General features: G+C 33.9%; 1 protein-coding gene across 2 annotated transcripts; it reads right to left on the bottom strand.

Annotated features, from left to right (window-relative positions):
- Window positions 1–706: 706 nt before the first annotated feature.
- On the bottom strand, window positions 707–12193 carry LOC108211626 (ABC transporter G family member 31-like). Of its 2 annotated transcripts, XM_017383271.2 has the most exons (24): window positions 11740–12193; window positions 10976–11096; window positions 10784–10872; window positions 10369–10453; window positions 9832–9994; window positions 9336–9412; window positions 9084–9228; window positions 8317–8618; window positions 7967–8248; window positions 7037–7353; window positions 6794–6954; window positions 6623–6726; window positions 6342–6498; window positions 6194–6253; window positions 5943–6073; window positions 5324–5656; window positions 4939–5229; window positions 4354–4437; window positions 3035–3168; window positions 2702–2929; window positions 2352–2523; window positions 1996–2083; window positions 1480–1646; window positions 707–1270 (listed from the first exon to the last, which is right to left on the bottom strand). In XM_017383271.2, the coding sequence occupies exons 1-24, from the start codon at window positions 12027–12029 to the stop codon at window positions 1004–1006; spliced, it is 4248 nt and encodes a 1415-aa protein (XP_017238760.1). In that variant the 5' UTR covers window positions 12030–12193; the 3' UTR covers window positions 707–1003. The 2 variants fall into 2 exon arrangements, with proteins under 2 accessions (XP_017238760.1, XP_017238762.1); XM_017383273.2 differs by lacking the exons at window positions 9832–9994; window positions 10784–10872; window positions 10976–11096; window positions 11740–12193 and having other exon boundaries at window positions 10369–10462.
- Between the last annotated feature and the right edge of the window lie 5663 nt (window positions 12194–17856).

Below are 17856 nucleotides of genomic sequence, written 5' to 3'. Positions count from 1 at the left end.
GTCGCAATTGGACATTTTGGGAATTTTTTGTTTAACTAATTATTTTTTCAGTTGTATACAGTGTTACAGAAATCGGGAATCGTACCTAATCGGTTGAGCTATAAATCCCCGATTAATCCCCTGCAAGGTCGGCCACCGATCCGATTTTTGAAATCCGATTAATCCTTATATATATTTAATAATCGAAATATATGTGACAAATTATTAAAATTAAAATACTATATTACTTTAAATATGAATAATTATATAGTTTATAAATATAGTAAATATATTAGTTACTAAATAACTAATATAATAATAACTAAATATTAAATAATATTTTAATATTAAAATAAACCCGATTTTAACTCCGATTAATCCTTCCGATTAATCCCCGATTTCCAGTTAATCCTTGAATCGGGGATTTTTAGAACACTGGTTGTATATATTATTTCAATTTGCTTAATTGGTTGTGACTTGATAAAAGTGTCAGTTTATAGCAAAAAAAAATGATAAGTTTCGTCTTATTTTTTTAGATGATTTATAATCAAATTTTTTGCTTTTCATATGATATATTATATAAGAAATCAGGTGATTTAAATATATAAAATTAATCAATATTATCGATGATATATAAAAATGTATTTTCAATTTATATTCTGGTTTATAAAATTGTAAAGAATATTACTTGTAATATATGCTTGGCATTTTTCATAAAATCAGAGAAGTTCATAGCATTAATATCATGGTATGAATTAGGAATACCTTCGTTCAGAGTTCTACATCCATCGAGTACATGGATGTTAAATTGTTAATCATCAAAAAACTTGAATATGTGTAAAGTTTTTCCGTGAAATGTACACCAACTATACAAGACTCCTACTCTACAATAATATTTCAAATTGTACCTACAAAATTGTGATGCCCAACAGAGATTGATCATTCCATGATATGAAAAATGATATTGTCCAGTTGATGCAATGTTGAGAAATGCCATGTTTGGATATCTCAGATAAACGTCATTTCATCTTCTCTGGAAGTTAAGGACTTTGACAGAGCTGGCAAAAACCGCGAAGAAAAATAGGCAGAATGCTACAAGTATTGCAGCTGATGCACCAACCATCCCTGGCTTAAAGCCAAGGCTGACTTCCAAGTATTTTTTCACAGTTCCATGAAAGCCAGGTCCGTCAATCACTGTTTCAACGTCTCCCAGTTGAGAGGTAATGATACCCTGCAGTGTCCATGAAATTGGACATATGTAGTAGAACCATATCCACCACCCAGGAATTTTCTTCATAAAACCAAGTACAACAAAGGAATTCAATAAGCAACTTTTAGATGAAATATTATCAGCTATTTGTCAAATCTGTATGTCAGGTTATGATATCAAGTTATCAACCTTACTTACCCAAAACATGCAAAAGGTGTGATTTTGAAAATGGAAATTATTAAATTATCTTTAGCTTGAATGAGGAAAAAGGGAGAAAATATGGTACTTACTGGTTTAGGAACAAGAAAACCAGACATGAGGTTCCACAGTGAGTAAAATGCAGAAGATATAACAGCTGCCAAATGTTGAGTCGGGGTAAGACCAATTGCCATCATCCCATAGAATGTGAAGTAGGTGAACGTGAGAAACATGAATACGAGGTATAGAAAAAATTTCACTGCATCATAGGGAAAAAAATTAGTATTAGTATCCATATAATAAAAACACATATTCGTTGTACTTATGCAACACAGTTACTATTTTTATCACACTAAATTGATAATTACTTTTTAGAAACAATATATATTGTCGGAGAGTAAGGAGCCTTCTACACTTATACAATATCAGAATTAAGTTAAATTATCCTGCATCCTCGTGTGAACAGAATATTGTAGGAAAGTTGATGAAATTTAATTTCTGCAATAACCTAGAGAGAGAACCTCAAATAATCAACAGAAGAGGACATGTCATTCAGACAGTGATGCAGGTTTAACTATATAATATCACACTTATTTTATGACTTATACCTGCCGTTCGCTCAAAGTTAATCATAAAATAAGTGATCACTCCATAAATCAATGTCTGCATAACAATGTATGGGATCTCAACCAGGCCCTGTTACAGGAAAAAGACATTTAACTTTGTTAGCCAATCATATCCAACATTCCAACTTTAGCAAGAAACTTGTAAATATATTTTCTCTTAGATGCTCTAATTTGTATTCTTAACATTTTTCACAAATTCTGATAGATAGAAACAGCCTCTCTACTCCGAGCATTCGGGGAAAATTTGTAAAAATTAATGACCCTACTTTCAAGCAGACCATACTGTCCGTGTTTTGTTCGATTTGTTTTTGTGCAGTTCTTCACATCATGTCACATACCTGAGCTGCTGCATATGGGAATGGAGAGTACATTCCAGCTGCCTTCTCTCTGTAGAAAACTGTTCGCTCAATTGAAACTACTGGTTGCACTGAAGCAGCATTGTTCACTCCAAGAAACATAACAGCACTGAATAGAGCACCCATAACAACTTGTATATCTTGAGTATTTCCCCTAAAAATTATACCAAAACATGACCCATAGGAACTGTTCTATTATAAAATAATTGCTTCATGGATAGAGAAAAAAAGTAATAAATTGATAGATTAACATTAAACTTGAGTAGAGATGAAATACAAGTCTGAAAAGTTTGGAAATATATTCATTATAAACTCCAGAAATTTTAACTTGCCTTTTTGCACCTAAGTCCCAAAATATGGTTCCAAGTACAAATGCGCTCACTGTAGTAAAGAATAGTCTGACAGAATTGTAGGCTGGACTCCTGAAATATACAAGATTTTGCTTCCACAGGCAAATTTTGAATTGTGATATCGAATTTCTAGAATAAGTGGAAGGGAATCTCAATGGCTTAGAGCCTTCTGGTGGAACACTGTGCTGCTGAATGGATGCCTCAACCTCTCTATGAATTGAAAAAATTAGTGCTAAGTATATTGGATACTACAAATTGACTTGATAGATTTAGAAAAATTAGTTCTCCAACCGACACAATATCAATAAAGTTCACCTGAACTGATCACTGTCTCTGTAGATGTCTGCAAAGTCTCTACCGATTCTTTCTTCTGAGGCAGGTGTACTAATTTCAAGCATCCAAGTGGCTGGATTATATTCATTAGGGAATGGAGAGATCCCAGGAATTCCCTACAGAACTTGAGAAACATTAGATTTCCACAATAAGTTCTTTATGTAAGTATGTATACATCTTTCTTTTATGAATTCAACTGACTTTCAACCCTGGCCAAATACTAGTTTCTAGCCAAAATTGAATAGCACTCTTTAGGTAAAGCTTTATCAAGAATATGAGGATGATTACTCAGCACCTCAGATAATAAGAAGATGAAGGCTTCATGTTTATAGGAGAAACACACAATAAGAAGGTTCAGTAGTTGAATATTGGGTTTTATATTAAAGTGCTCACTGTTTTCGTCAAGAACTATCAAGTGACTACCCGATCTCCACGGAGACTCATTTTAGCCACTAGAATTACTATATACATATAACTATGTTAAATCTTGAAAAATAGTTAACAAAAAACTTAATGGAATCCTATTCAGCAGATGATGTGTGAGCCAAATGGATTACAAAAAAGAAATAGAACTGAAGATTACAAAAAAATATAAAAGGATTATAGCAAACACATCATCTGTTTGTTGACTTTTTCATCAATATTTTTTCAAGATTTTACAGAGTCATATATATATAGTGATTATAGTGGCTTAAATGAGTCCCCGTGGAAATTGGCTAGTCACTTAAGTTTTTGATGAGAATGGTGGGCATTTTGATATAATACCCGTTGAATATTACATACCAAAATAGAAATGTCAAAGACTAGCTTATTTCCGACAAAGACTAATATATGTTCATAGCATAAGATTAGTAGCGCCTAAACTGAAAAGTAGAAAAAGCACTTGTATATCTTAAGTATACCAGAGTAATAAAGCATTTTTCGAGTATAAAATGTTACACTATAAATGCAAGGTTCCTCTTGCAATAGTCTGTTTCCAGTAATGGGATTCAGGTCATTAGGCGTTTCATAGTTATCAGACTCTATGCTGCTGCTGTGGGCTTATTATTCAGATGACTTATTCTACCATCAAGTGATTAATTCTCTGATATGTTTCAGCTGCATTAGTGGAGGCATCATGTTTGGTGACTGAGATACTATTTAATAATAACGATTGGAAGTCATAAACATTTTTACACAAGAGCAAGCCCTTTTCTAGGCGCTAAAGAAAATTGAAATTACATTCATTACTTTACTTGTACAGAAAAAGATGAGTCAGATAAGAAGTAACTTGTGCTAGTAAAGATATACACAAGTTTTACCTGAAAATAGTTGATCATCGTCTGCGATTTCTCGCCCAGCTTGCCTCCATAGATTACTTGTCCTCCTCGTTTCATAAGAAGTAACTGAGTGTTGAATAGACGGTCATCAATAATATTAACAAAACATATAAATACCAGTCCGCATAAGTTTGTTTTCTGAAGAAAATATAGTAGCCTAAAATCACAGTGCAAAATACGCTTACATTATTGTAGTTCATATCATTTTGCACTCTTGATTTTAACAAATAATGTAGGTCAACACAGTGTAAGAACAATATAAATTCTACATAATTTGAAAAGAATATGATTCTTTTCATTTAGTAGCTCATGGATAATTTATTTGTACTGTTTTACTCAGAAGAAAAAATAGTATCAAATAAAAGTGTAAACATATTTGTGGAATTGTCTAATGCAAACCTTATAGTATTGGAAAGACTACTGATAATCTACTAAATGAAGATTGTAGCACTAAAAAAGTATGTACTTCTCTAGAAAGACTTCTGCTGTGCGATTTCTGCACGTTATGCATAGGTGAGAGGAAAAAATGACAGGTTTTACATGCATATGTAACTTGAAGTAACTAACCTCATCAAATGCTTCAAATATTTCGATACTAGGTTGATGTATGGTGCACACCACCGTTCTTTGTGTGTCAACAGTATTGCGCACAGTGCGCATCACAATGGCTGCAGCTCGTGCATCAAGTCCAGATGTAGGTTCATCCATAAAAATTATGGAAGGATTTGCAACAAGCTCCACTGCGATTGTTAAACGTTTTCTCTGCTCGGTAGACAAACCAGTACTTCCTGGTAGTCCGACCAAAGCATTCCTTAGTGAATCAAGTTCAACTAATTGCATGACTTGTTCAACAAACTCCTACATAAAAATGCAATAAACTTATTAAATAATGCAATAGAACACTACATAATTGTTGATATATGGCCTAAATGTTCAGTAAAGAGTAACTGACATGTTGCTGCTCTTTGTTCACTTCTGTTGGAAGGCGTAGGCCAGAAGAGAACAAAATTGACTCGTATACTGTGACTTGAGGAGAATGTATATCACTTTGCTCAACATATCCTGAAACTCTAGCAAATGTCTGTTGGTCTTTAGGGTGACCTGATATCCGTATATCTCCTTCTATATATCCTCCAGTCTTCCTACCAGCAAGAACGTCCATCAAAGTAGTCTTCCCTGCTCCGCTTGCCCCAACTAATGCAGTAAGAACACCGGGTGAAAATACTCCACTGACTTTTGACAAGAGTTGCAGCTTCGTCTCTTTTATACCTTGCGTCCTCATTTCCTAAGAAGATCAGTGTGCTGTTAATCAGGTACTAGATATTTTCTAAAAAACATTTATTATATGGTAGTTTTGCTGGGTTTGAGAGTTGCCACTCGCTACCCACAACCCACAAAATTAAAAGTAATGTTCATTAAAGTCAGTAGATTGTAAATATATAGTTTTTACCATATGGTTTAGTTTAACTTTGGTGATGTCAGCGAGCTAGTACAGATTAATTGTCTCGATATTTTTCACTAGTTTCCACTCTAAGTAGAAGAAAAAGAAGAAGAAGAAGAAGAAGAATTACCTTGGGCATATCAACAAAGTAATCAACATTATGGAAAGTCATTGTCAAAGGTTGAAATGGGAGGATCATCCCTTTCCTTTTAGGTCCAGACTCAATAAAGACTGGATCCATTGCATATTCTGTTCTATTTCCTGGGAATCAGACAGTAAGATTTTAAAATATTGGTTTGTAGGGACAATCCTCGTTCAAGGAAGATCTTAAAGTGGAATACAGATATAAAAGAGATATATTAGAGAAATCTTTAGCAGTACCATTAGTTGAATTATTATCTTCAACATCGACATGAATTATTGTCTGCGATTTCTTGATAGCTGCAACATTTATTGGTAATATTATTGGCTAATGATCAATATTAATAAGATCATATGTATGAAATACGACGAGTGTCTTGATACTTACGATGAAGGTAGCTCAAAGCCAAAGTTACTATGAGATTGAAAAAAATTGTGTAAAGTAGCAAAACGCCAACTCCAAGCCAATACCAATTGTCATCAGCAGGTAAACTGTGTAAATGAAGAACACTCAATCCAGTTGTCGTGTTTCCTGCTACAGGTTTCTAGAAAGTTGCAAGTTTAATTAAGCAGTTATCAAAGTTATGGTAGCCCGAATAGAGATACATAATGATTGTTTTATGTAAGGATGTATTATGATTCACCAAGCAAAATCAACTAAAAGCATACCTCCATCCATCTCATGGCAGTAAACTCATTAACAGATATAGCACGTTGCCCGTAGGATAAAGGGGATATCCAAAATGCCCAGATCCACCATGGCTTAATAATATCTGTAAGAAGAGACGGTCATTAAAGGTAATTACTTGTTACAAAATTGCAAGCAAGGTAATATGGTACCTTTAGGAATGATAAATCCACCCAGCAAGAAAATTACTAGCAGTCCAGCTGAGGCAAATGTATTTGCAATGATCATGTCTCGAGCAATAGAAGCAACTGATCTGAAGAGACCTAGCGCCATCTGGTGAACTGTGAACAGTAAAAACATGTACCGGAAAAACCTGAGACAATTACAAGGAGCGGATGAGTACTACATACAAGTAAAAATTAATTTAAAAGGTAACACTGGGAAAGTGGAGGCACCTCCCAGCTCCGGGAGCAAATCCCACACTGTAGTATACAATGCAAGACCAGACAAGAGCTTCAACTACAGAGTAAGGTACACGTAAAATCCAACTCGAGAGGGACCATGCCCATGCAGGATAAAAGCAATTATCTCTTTGCTTGTAAAATACTGGGAGTCTAAAAATCATTAGTGGTAGCTCCGTAAATCCATTGAACATTAAGTGAATCAGCCCAAAAAATAAACAAGAAAGATATAATTCTCCATTAATCACATCTGTGGGATGTATTCTTGTTCGTAAAAACATTGTGCATGTGACAAATCCAACAAACGCGACCTGTTAAGATATGACAGAATCATGAGATATGCACCACACGATCAAGCTGGATTTGAAAACAATAAATAAGTTGTACCCAGTAATGTTTGCAAAATATTCATTAACTGTGAAAAAGGTAATCACGAAAGCAAGAACTACGCAATAATTAATTGACGTGATCTTGAATGTTTTATGCTGTTTATCATTAACTCTTTAATAATGACAAGTCATTGGTCGACTGTTTTGGTAAGGTACAGTGGAAAACCATGATATTAGTACGGTAATGACACCAAAAGTGTTGTTATACCTAAAATTATTGTTTTAATATCTAAAGAGTAAAGTCCCCACCCTTTCCAGGAAATATAACATCTACCATCCACTGGCAGACCACTGCAAGTAAGTGTTCATAGTGATCTTAAACCGTCTGCATGATGTAGTTCAACAAACATATTCTGTAAGATTTAGGCCTGTATATGATTAGACTTTTGTGTACCATATCTTAACATATGCAACATTAATCAAGATTTTTCTAAAGCTCTTAGAAGTTTTCTCTATTTCATCTGCATGCTTTATAACTTAAATGTTTATACTACGCGGACCAAACTCAGTGGGAAAAAAAGGTAATAAGAACTACCTGACATGTTCTAAATATATAAAGAAAACTATGTCTTTTGATGAGGAGGCATTCTCTCACAAAGCATGTCTTAAAGAGCTCGATTTTTGATGCAGCGAACCTTGTTTTAGCCAGAGCAGAAGGATGGCCCTTGGATTTGTCATAGGGAACAGATAGAGAGGACTTTAGAGAACTTCCATATCTGGAATTTAAAAACTCTTCAGCAATTTTCGAAACAGGCAGGTAGACATAAGGTCTTGAAGAATCTGCCCAGTACTGTGCTTGATCCTTTCTTGAGGTAACCTAGAAAAGTAGGTAAATCAGATGATTGACACAAAGACTACTAAATATAATATATTGTAACACAGTACCTCCTGTAGGAAATCTGCAACTCCCTTCCGAGGGGGCAACCGAAAACCTATTGACTCAAAAAAATTTACTACATCTGCTCGAGGGCCTTGATACACCATGTACCCTTCTGATAATAAGATCAGGTCATCAAACAACTCAAATGTTTCAGGCGCGGGCTGGAGTAAAGCCATCAAAACTGTGCCTTCCATTAGATGTACAAAGTTTCGTACGCATTTTACAATTTGATATGTTGTTGAGCTATCAAGTCCCGTTGAAATTTCATCCATAAAAAGGGTTTTTCTGGGCCCAACAATCATTTCTCCTGCAAAATTATGGAAAATTGAATCTATCTGATGAATGTGCCACAGAGATGATCAGATTTTTAGTAAATTGGTCTGCAACATACAAACAGAACTAATACACTTTTCTCTTCTGTTCTGATATTTCCTTAACACAAAATTTAAAACTAAGTACCAGATGTAAAAATCACAGACAATGCTGTGCATCATTATTTGATAGTTATGGTAGGATATGAATCTCTGATCTCTTTGTAATTTAGGAGGTTTTAAGATGTAGTAGTAATTACATGGTTTCTTATTATGGTTCTGCAAGAGAGCTTAAGATATCAGTTCGCATCAATGTAAATTCATTAGTGTTCAGAACATTCTCTACTAGTTTCCCCAATATTTTTCCAGCACCACAGATCTACTGCTAGTCTGCTACTTCCTTTGTTTATTTCTTTGTGATTTTCACAAATATAAACACATAAGAATTTGTTCAGAGATACCTGTAGTTACTCTCTTTCTCTGTCCACCTGAGACACCCCTGTTCATATCACTGCCAACAACTGTGTCAGCACATATATCAAGACCAAGAACTTTCAAAATGTAATCCGTAGAGATACTGTGCTTTCTGCCACCAACAGATGATGCCTGACCAAGGAAATTTGTTTACAAAAAAATTAGCAGGATAAACGGTTTCTGTGAGGAATTAATTCCCTCAATGTTATGTAGCATCATTAAAAAGCCCTAGTTAAAACCTTCATAAAAGCATCAATCTCAGGACTGGGCCGAATATTCCTTTCTTTTTCTAATCGAGTAAGATCTTTCATAAATCCTGAAAGATGAGATAAAGTAATATTACTGCATACTAGGACTAAGAAGGTTATATAATCAGTAGATTGTCCAATGCATGTACACAAGACTTCTTCGTTGCCAGATCAAAATACCAGCAACTTGTGAAAACCAACATACGATATTTATGTCTTTATTGAGGCAACATAAATATATACTTCTTTTACTAAAGAAACGTATAGAACGCCAAAGGATAAATACAGGGGAGGTAGAAGATTAAATAGTGCACTAAGTGCTCATTTGATTTCACAAGCGATTCATAACTGAGGCATGACATGCCAATCGCAGTTTTTAGAGATTGTAGTTACAGTAAACAATGTGCCGAGGTCTGGCTAAAAAGTACGGTTTAAATTTAAAAAAATAGAAAAAATGAAAGGGGTTCTTAAAATCATAAGAGCGAACCTGCAAAACCCTCACTTGCACCCTCACATCTTGCAGCAAAATCTAATGTTTCTCGCACAGTCAGCTCTGCGATGTGATTATCTGTTTGACTTATATAAGCTGAAGTCCTTTGAATGCAAAAATCATCAAGCATATGACCATTGTATGTAATATTTCCAATTTTCTGAAATCCCATCAATTAAGTTGAAACTGATAAGATTGACAAGTTCTCATTCTATTTAAAATATTATAAAATGTATCTTATATATGCCTTCTACTTCATAGACTAGCTTGTATCATACAAATTTCAAATCTAGGTAGCAAACTGTAAAGCAGATACAGAATCACCAGGTAAGGATTATACGATAGAATCTGTTTTGAGCTCTAATTTAATATAAAGTTCATAAGTTATCATGTGGCAAACAAGGGTGAAAGCCAAAGAGATCAACAAGAGCAAACCAATACTTCTCTAAAATTGTCTCCCTTCTGGTAGACCTAAAATTGTCTGCTGGTTTAGAATTTAGAGATGCGTTACAATCTTATATTAAGTGTACTGACCTTTAAGCCACTGTCGAGTTTCCCAGCTAGAGCTAGAAGCAAAGTGGATTTACCAGAGCCTGGAGGCCCCAGAAGCAAAGTCATCCTATCAATGATTATAGAAACACATTACTTGCTAATGATAAAAAATTTAAAACTGTACCAAGTAAGATTCCACTAAATTCTTTTGGTCGTCCAAAATAAAATTTAAATTCTTATGCATTTTGTCAGTGAATAAATAGTAACAATGCACATATATTCAACAGGCAAATCATGAGAAGCACCTTTAGAGGAAAGTAAATCTCAAAATTCTTTCACGTGAACCCTCTTTTGCTCCTAGGTTCCACTACATTGGTCATCTTACACTAATTTTATATTCTCAGTCATGAAAATTAAAAACAATATCACTTCTAGAAGATTTTTAACAAATTCATACCTCCCTGGCTTCACTTCACCACTAATGTCATTGAGGATCGTCAGCTTATGTCTTTGGGGCTTATAGATTCTCAACGCAGTTAAGAGTCTCTGCATCAGAGTTACAGGAAACAGTTAAATATGAAAAGATAAATCGCTCAAATGTCAAAATTATCTTACTGAATTTAAAGGAAGAAAATGAAAAATTACAGACCTCTACTAAATCACGAGTATAATTTATTAATGTAGGTAAAGCTCTGCTGCCAACTTGTACTTTTGCTGAGATTGTCAAGTCCTGAAAGCATATATCTACTTTTGGAACCTCTATTCCAACTCTTTTACATGATAAATTCAAGAATAAGAAACAATCAGATCCGAAACTATTAGAGATGAGTTTTGAAATAAATACTTGTGTCTGAGTAGGTTTGTTTACAAATATCATGGATTTAGAATAAAACAAACCAAATATTCCCCCCCACCCCCCCCCCCCCACCCCCCACCCAAGGATTTCAGGAAAAAAACGACACATAAATCATTTTTATAAATTACAATCGTTCAAAAGAAGTCGGCAAACTTACAAGTACTGAAGTATCACGTAAATAACATGCCAATCAAACAGTCACTAAAATTGAATCATATAGATGTACATTAGTTAGTAAATCCTTCATGAACTGATGTCGTCTATGTTACAATCGAACCGAAACATGTCTTATTTAATCAAAGTCTACAGAAAATAAATCCGTCGTGAACTAATGTCGTCTATGTTACAATCGAACCAAAACATGTCTTATTTAATCAAAGTCTACAGAAAATAAACTAATCAAGTATCAACTAATCAAGATTTTACAGCATATAAAATTCACTTATGCTTTCAAAATCAGATCATATCATACTACTAAACTTCATTAAATGAACTAAACCTAACTAAATCATTTCTAATACTAATAAACAATAAACAGATTACGAAACACTAATTACCGATCCAATCGCTCTTTAATAGCGGAGAGGAGCTTAAAATTATCCTGCTCCGACGTATCCAACGCATTCCTAACAACGAGCTCTCGTTTCGATCGATTCAGCTTCCTAACATCCACAGTCTCCGTCTCCTCATCTCGTGTCAGCACCGCGTAATTAGTCCGTTTTCGTGACGGCAATCTCTCCAGCGCCGCCCAAACCAACTCCTCCTCGTCTCTCTCAACATCGTCAGCGTTCGACGGCCTTATAAACGCCTCCGCTTCCAAATCATACACCTCTCTCCCGTTCGCCATTATTAAACAGATCACACTACTAGTAGGCTAGGGTTTTATCCCTCTCTCTCTCTCAATCTCTCTCTCTCTCTCTCTCTCTGGATATTTATAGAAAGAGATCGGTGTGTACAGGTGTAACAGAGTTTGTTAGAGCGGAAGAGAGTCCGATTGTAACTCGATTCTGTTTGGGCTATCCTTATAGAAAACGTGTATTTTGTTACTCTCTCGTTCTCTTTATTATTCGTTCTACCCGCGAGATTTTGAATTTTTTTAAAAGACCGAAATATCCTTGGTTTGATGACTATATTACGGATTTGTGCTACGTCACTATGACCTGTTCGTAAGATCTGCCCATGTGATCTGTATCATTCTCAGTATTAACGATTCAATTCAACTTATCTTCTTTTTTGGAAAGCAAATTATGCGATAATGATTTAGTTTCTTACAAAATTTATTACATGAAAATAATAGGAGAAAGTCGGAAATTATTTTAAAATTTATATCTGAATATTAAATAACATGATTTGGTTTCAGAAAATAACATGATTTAATTCTGCTTTCGTGTGCATGAAAAAGTTTCTTTTTTTAATTTTGGAATATATAAATTCAAAACTTGTCGCGATTTTGTTTCGAATGACGTGATTAATATTAATTTGGTTGTTCCTAATGCAAGTATAATTAATCAGATATTACTTATTAAAATTTTAAATAATACTTCCTGACAAAAAAAAATTAAAATTAATACTTTAGCGAGTATTTTCCATTTGGAAAAGGACGGAACTGAGCAGTGATTTTAAGTTAATAATCATCAAAATGTTAATTTATTGAGTTCAGTGCAAAATTATATAATTGAATTAGCTTTAAAGAAGAAGCATAACAAGAGTCTTTCGACAAGAAAGAACAGATAATTTTAAAAGATGAAAAGAAAGCAAACTAATTTACAGTGCATGCTTGAAATTAATATATTTTGATCTAGTTTTGATATGAAATTTGACTTCCATCGATTAAAAGTATTTGACTGTTTCTAGGTCATTTCCGGCTGCTGCAAATGGAAAATTCGAGTCTAATGACTCTAATCCAAATTTTCACTCCATCTTCTGTTAAGCTTGATAGATTTAAATTTATTTTTTTTTTTGTCAAAAAAAAATAATTTTATCAATAGAAAAAAATCAAAGATACAGTATCCAGAAAAAAGAGTTTTTCTCGTTCAAATAAATATATCATCTAACTGAATATAAGCAAATATTCCCTCACATTTGAACTAGAAAAAGGGAAAAAATTATCATTTTAATATTAAATTAACTGATCAAAAGTTGAATCAATGTTTCTCATATTTGGAGCAGATTTACTGATCTATGCTGTTATATGCTTATACATAATAAGCTAAGTATAACAAGTATAAGCGAGATAATTTGGTTTCCGCATGGTCGTCTCATTATCGTGAACCTATTATTAGAGAACAAATAAGCACCTTTAGATTAGAACAAAATTATGTTCACTTCTATATGACAACTGATATCTACTTGCATATTTATGATTTCTTCTAATCTAAAACAAGTTCTAATTTTTACATGTTTATGACTTTTTTTAATCCAAAATAAATATTTTTGTCGGATATATTTTCTTAAACAACATACTAAATAATAATAATATTATGCACAATATCAAAATTAATAAGCCAAATTTATGTGAGGAACGAACACAAAATTCTTTTCTTAATCCAAAACAAATTATACCTTTTTACTTGTATGTTTATGATTCCTTTTCTTAATTAAAAACAAATCATGTTTACCAATTTTAATCCTAGAACCATATAAATTTTTAGAAAAATAAATCACAATAAGTATCATAATTCTAATATAAAATACGTTTATTAATATAATCTAATAGAAGTTGGTATCACATGTATAGATTATAGAACAAAATTCTATGTAGTCCACATATTTACTATAATACCGTAGACCACGTATATTGTGCAACTATAGAATGGCATAAAAACATTGCAAAATGTGTTATTTTGCAAATCATGTTCTATAAAAATCATTATTTTGTTAAAAATTTTGACAATCCTAAACATTCTACAAGTTAAATAGTGAAAAACACATTATTCTACAAAACATGTTAAGTTTGCAGAACATATTTACATATTACTGAACATATGTGTTCTACTAGTCGAACATAAATGATTTTTAATATTTTTCATGAAATAGTGATATTTATAAAATGTATTTCACAAAAGGGTTTTATATCAAGGGAGCCACTCATTCTGTCTAAAAATCTCACCTAGACCACTCATTAAAAAAATCATATCATTTAAACCACTAAATTGAGTATATATATCATTCTGTTTGATAACGTCATGGTAATTGACAGAGAATGATAAATTTTTAAACTTTCGGTCCCATTCAAACTTGAGTGGTCGAATTTATGACCTCTCAAATGCATTTTCTCCCCAATGAATAGTTTAATTAGGGCTTTTATTCTACTTACATGTTTTTATTAGGTTGGCCCGATTAATCTATTTAATTTATCTTTTTTTCTAGACGCCATGTCGGATGCATGCCGGATTTAACATTGATGAACACGTCAACTTTGAATTGGGACAGAAAGTTTAAAAACTTAACAAATTATGTCAATGAACAAAACCTTATTAAACATAAGGCTAAAATACATTTTTGCCATTGAGATATGCCTTGATGGACACAACAACCATCAAGGTTTCAAAAAATACGGTTCGATCATGTAAGTACGTAAAACTGAACAGCACCACCATAACCGAGCGGAAAGCAGCAAACCGGTGGTGAGTGTAGTACAACTGCTTTGAAATGAAAGAGAGTAAGTTGTTGGTGAACAATGAGTGGGACCCCTCACCTGTGTTTTTTTGTCCAGCATGTCTTGCTGTTAAAACTTGCTAACAGGCAATAGCTGATAACAATACTCGCCTGCTCGGTACAACAGCTCGATGCTCATGCCTCATCCTTTCTGACTAAAGAAGATACAAATAATTTTTATGTTATTATCTAAGTTTATTATTCCCATTAATCGACTAATTTCTGAATATATTTTATATTATTTATTTTAATTAATTGTTATGACCGATTTTGGCTATGAGAGAGAGAGGAGGGCGCGCCCTCCGCGGAGCAAATCTTGAGGGGCGCGGCCCTTTGTCTCAGGGACATGTGCACCATGTCTGAAGAATAAAGAGGAACAAATGATGAAGGCGAAGGGTGCGCCCTCCGTGGTCGCGCCCATAGATAATCTTATTGTGTGTGAGGTTGAGTGGGTCTCGATGACGACCCTTCCGAGGGATACGAAGACCTACCCTTCCGAGGGATACGAAGACCTACCCTTCCGAGGGATATGAAGACTAGTGCCAGGCTCATCTGGAAGTTATCAGGCTCATCTGGTAGTTCCCGGGTTACGACCGGGCGTGATCTATAATCCCCAATCCTGCTATCTGCCGGGTTGTCCTCGTGCGGGGGCTTGGGGTGATCACGGTTGTAGAAGGCCCTCAGGGGTGACATGAAGGCCGATCATATGTCTGGGTCCTGTATTCTGGTGAGTTAGCCCTCATTGGGGGACTGAGACGATCGTGTAATTTGGCTCCTCAATGGTCTTACCTCTTAGTGAGAACCTTCACTAGGGGGTAAGAACGCGTCCCTACGCCTCGTAGGAGTGGTCACGGCTCTATCCGATGTCTCCACCATGCTACGAAGAGTAGCGGTTAGTGTCATCTCTCGTAGTGGAGATGATGCCGTATCCGTGATGTACTTGGACTAGGATTCTAAGGTAGTTGCCTCAAGGCTTACTTCTAACTAGAGTAGAACTCTAAGTGATAAGTCATCGACCCACGGTTGGTCTTATCCCCAAGAGGCCTAGTCCTGATCAAACTAGGAGTCTTGGTTCAATAGAACTACGTATGGCTTGATCCCCTATATAAAGGGGTACGTAGGCACATCAAGGGGATATATCGAGAGTTGTGAGAACGAGAGCAGAAATATATTCCCTTGATCTCAGCCACCCTCAAACACCTAAATCCACCGCCCACAGCGGATCTCCGTCATAAAGTCACCGTGAAACACCTAAGTCCGTCAACGAACCTCACGTTTGTTGATTTACCAAATTCCTCTATCAACATTAATTACAACTTAAAATTTTAAATTCGTAAATAAATTAAATTTTATTATATTCTGATAATAATTTTTTTTAATCACTGATTGATTTACTTATATTTAATATATTATCTTTATGTATAAATTTGAAATAGTTTAAATATTAATATATACGTATACCCCTTCACTAATCCTTATATATTTGAAAATATATAAATATTTAAATAAAATTAATATTTTTAACTTAAAAATTAATTTATCAAATTGTCCACTTACTTATAGATAAATTTTATAATTTATTTATCGACTATAATTAACATAATATTATCAAAAAATAATAAATAATCTTTTGCATACCAAACTATCACTATATTTATATGCATAAAGAAATCAAAATTTGATGCCTAATATTTTTTTTTCGCTTAAGTCAGGAAATTCATTAAGAGATGAGTCTTTACTCTTTAGTACCACCAAAACAAATGAAACCGAGCCCAGGAAAAGAAACCGAAACTGGGAGCCTTTTCAGCTCCTTTTGCAGTTTGAATGAATTGCTTGCATGGCTGCTTATTTAGAAAAAATCATTCTGATTATTTTTCGAATAGGTTTAGTATCACTAATTTTATGTTCCGAATGATCACAACATATTTTTTTAAAATATTTTAATAAATTAAATATTATTATTTATTTTCATATATTTCGACTACTACCTCATTGATCATTCCGACTAATTCCCGAATATGTTTGTTACTCCCTCAATCCAAAATAAGTATCATTTTGACTTTTCACGTAATTTAAGGTGCACAAAAAATTATACTTCGACATATTATTTTTAAATTTTTTTTTCTGAATAAAAGTTTAACATCTATATTCTTATTCAAAAAAAAATATAAAAAATAATGTGTAGAAGTACGTTTTTTTTACATCTAAAATTACGCGCAAAAAGTCAAAGCGACACTTATTTTGGGACAGAAGTAATATCATTTATTTGTTCCGAATAATCACAACATATTTTAATAAAAATTATTTTAATAAATTAAATATTTTTTAAAGACTATATTAATAAATTAAATATTATTATTTATTTTCATATATAAATTTTAATGCTACAAATAAGGAATTTATTATTATTTACAGGAGTTGCTTATTAAGTTAAAGTCAAATCAATTATATAGATGGCATGCAAGGGGCTACTGCCTCGCCGCTTTCCAAGAGCAAACAAGAACAACGCCCTCTACTTCTTACATTTGCAGGGAACCGCAAGTGCGCTCCACTCACCCCCGGTTTCTGGTTTTCCGCTCGGACCGAGCGGAAAACCAGCTCGGTTATGGCTAGGGGTGTGCGCGGGGCGGGTTGGCCCGGTTTAGATTTTTTATCGACCCAACCCATTAAATTCGGTTTGCTAATTTTCGAACCCAACCCATTAAATTTAATTTATAACCCAACCCAATTTGCCATACTTCGGTTTGAGTTGGGTTGGGTCGGTTTGACGGATTACTAACTACTAAATCGCATATTTTGCAGTTTTAAAATTGTTACGCAACCTACAAATTATAGAGCACTAAAACAAGTTCGGACCTTTAAAGGATAGTAGCTTCACTATCGAACTCTCAAAAGGCAAGCAGACGAATAACAAATGTGCAGGAAAGATATTTTAAAGGAAATTCGAGAAAAGATACCAATGTTATAATTCAGTTTTATCACACTAATGTTATAATTTCAATTGGGTAGCTATATTT

This window comes from Daucus carota, chromosome 3, assembly GCF_001625215.2.
Source record: "Daucus carota subsp. sativus chromosome 3, DH1 v3.0, whole genome shotgun sequence".
Lineage (NCBI taxonomy): Eukaryota > Viridiplantae > Streptophyta > Magnoliopsida > Apiales > Apiaceae > Daucus > Daucus carota.
This window is presented reverse-complemented; position numbering and strand designations above follow the sequence as displayed.

Bases quoted from the DNA above. Each gene is read 5' to 3' on its own strand.
- LOC108211626 (XM_017383271.2), bottom strand. From the start codon at position 12,029: ATGGCGAACGGGAGAGAGGTGTATGATTTGGAAGCGGAGGCGTTTATA. The intron at 8,249-8,316 runs GTACTGTGTTAC...CTACTTTTCTAG, and splicing joins TTGCAGATTTCCTACAGGAG to GTTACCTCAAGAAAGGATCA. The intron at 6,499-6,622 runs GTATGCTTTTAG...GCAACTTTCTAG, and splicing joins CTGCCATGAGATGGATGGAG to AAACCTGTAGCAGGAAACAC.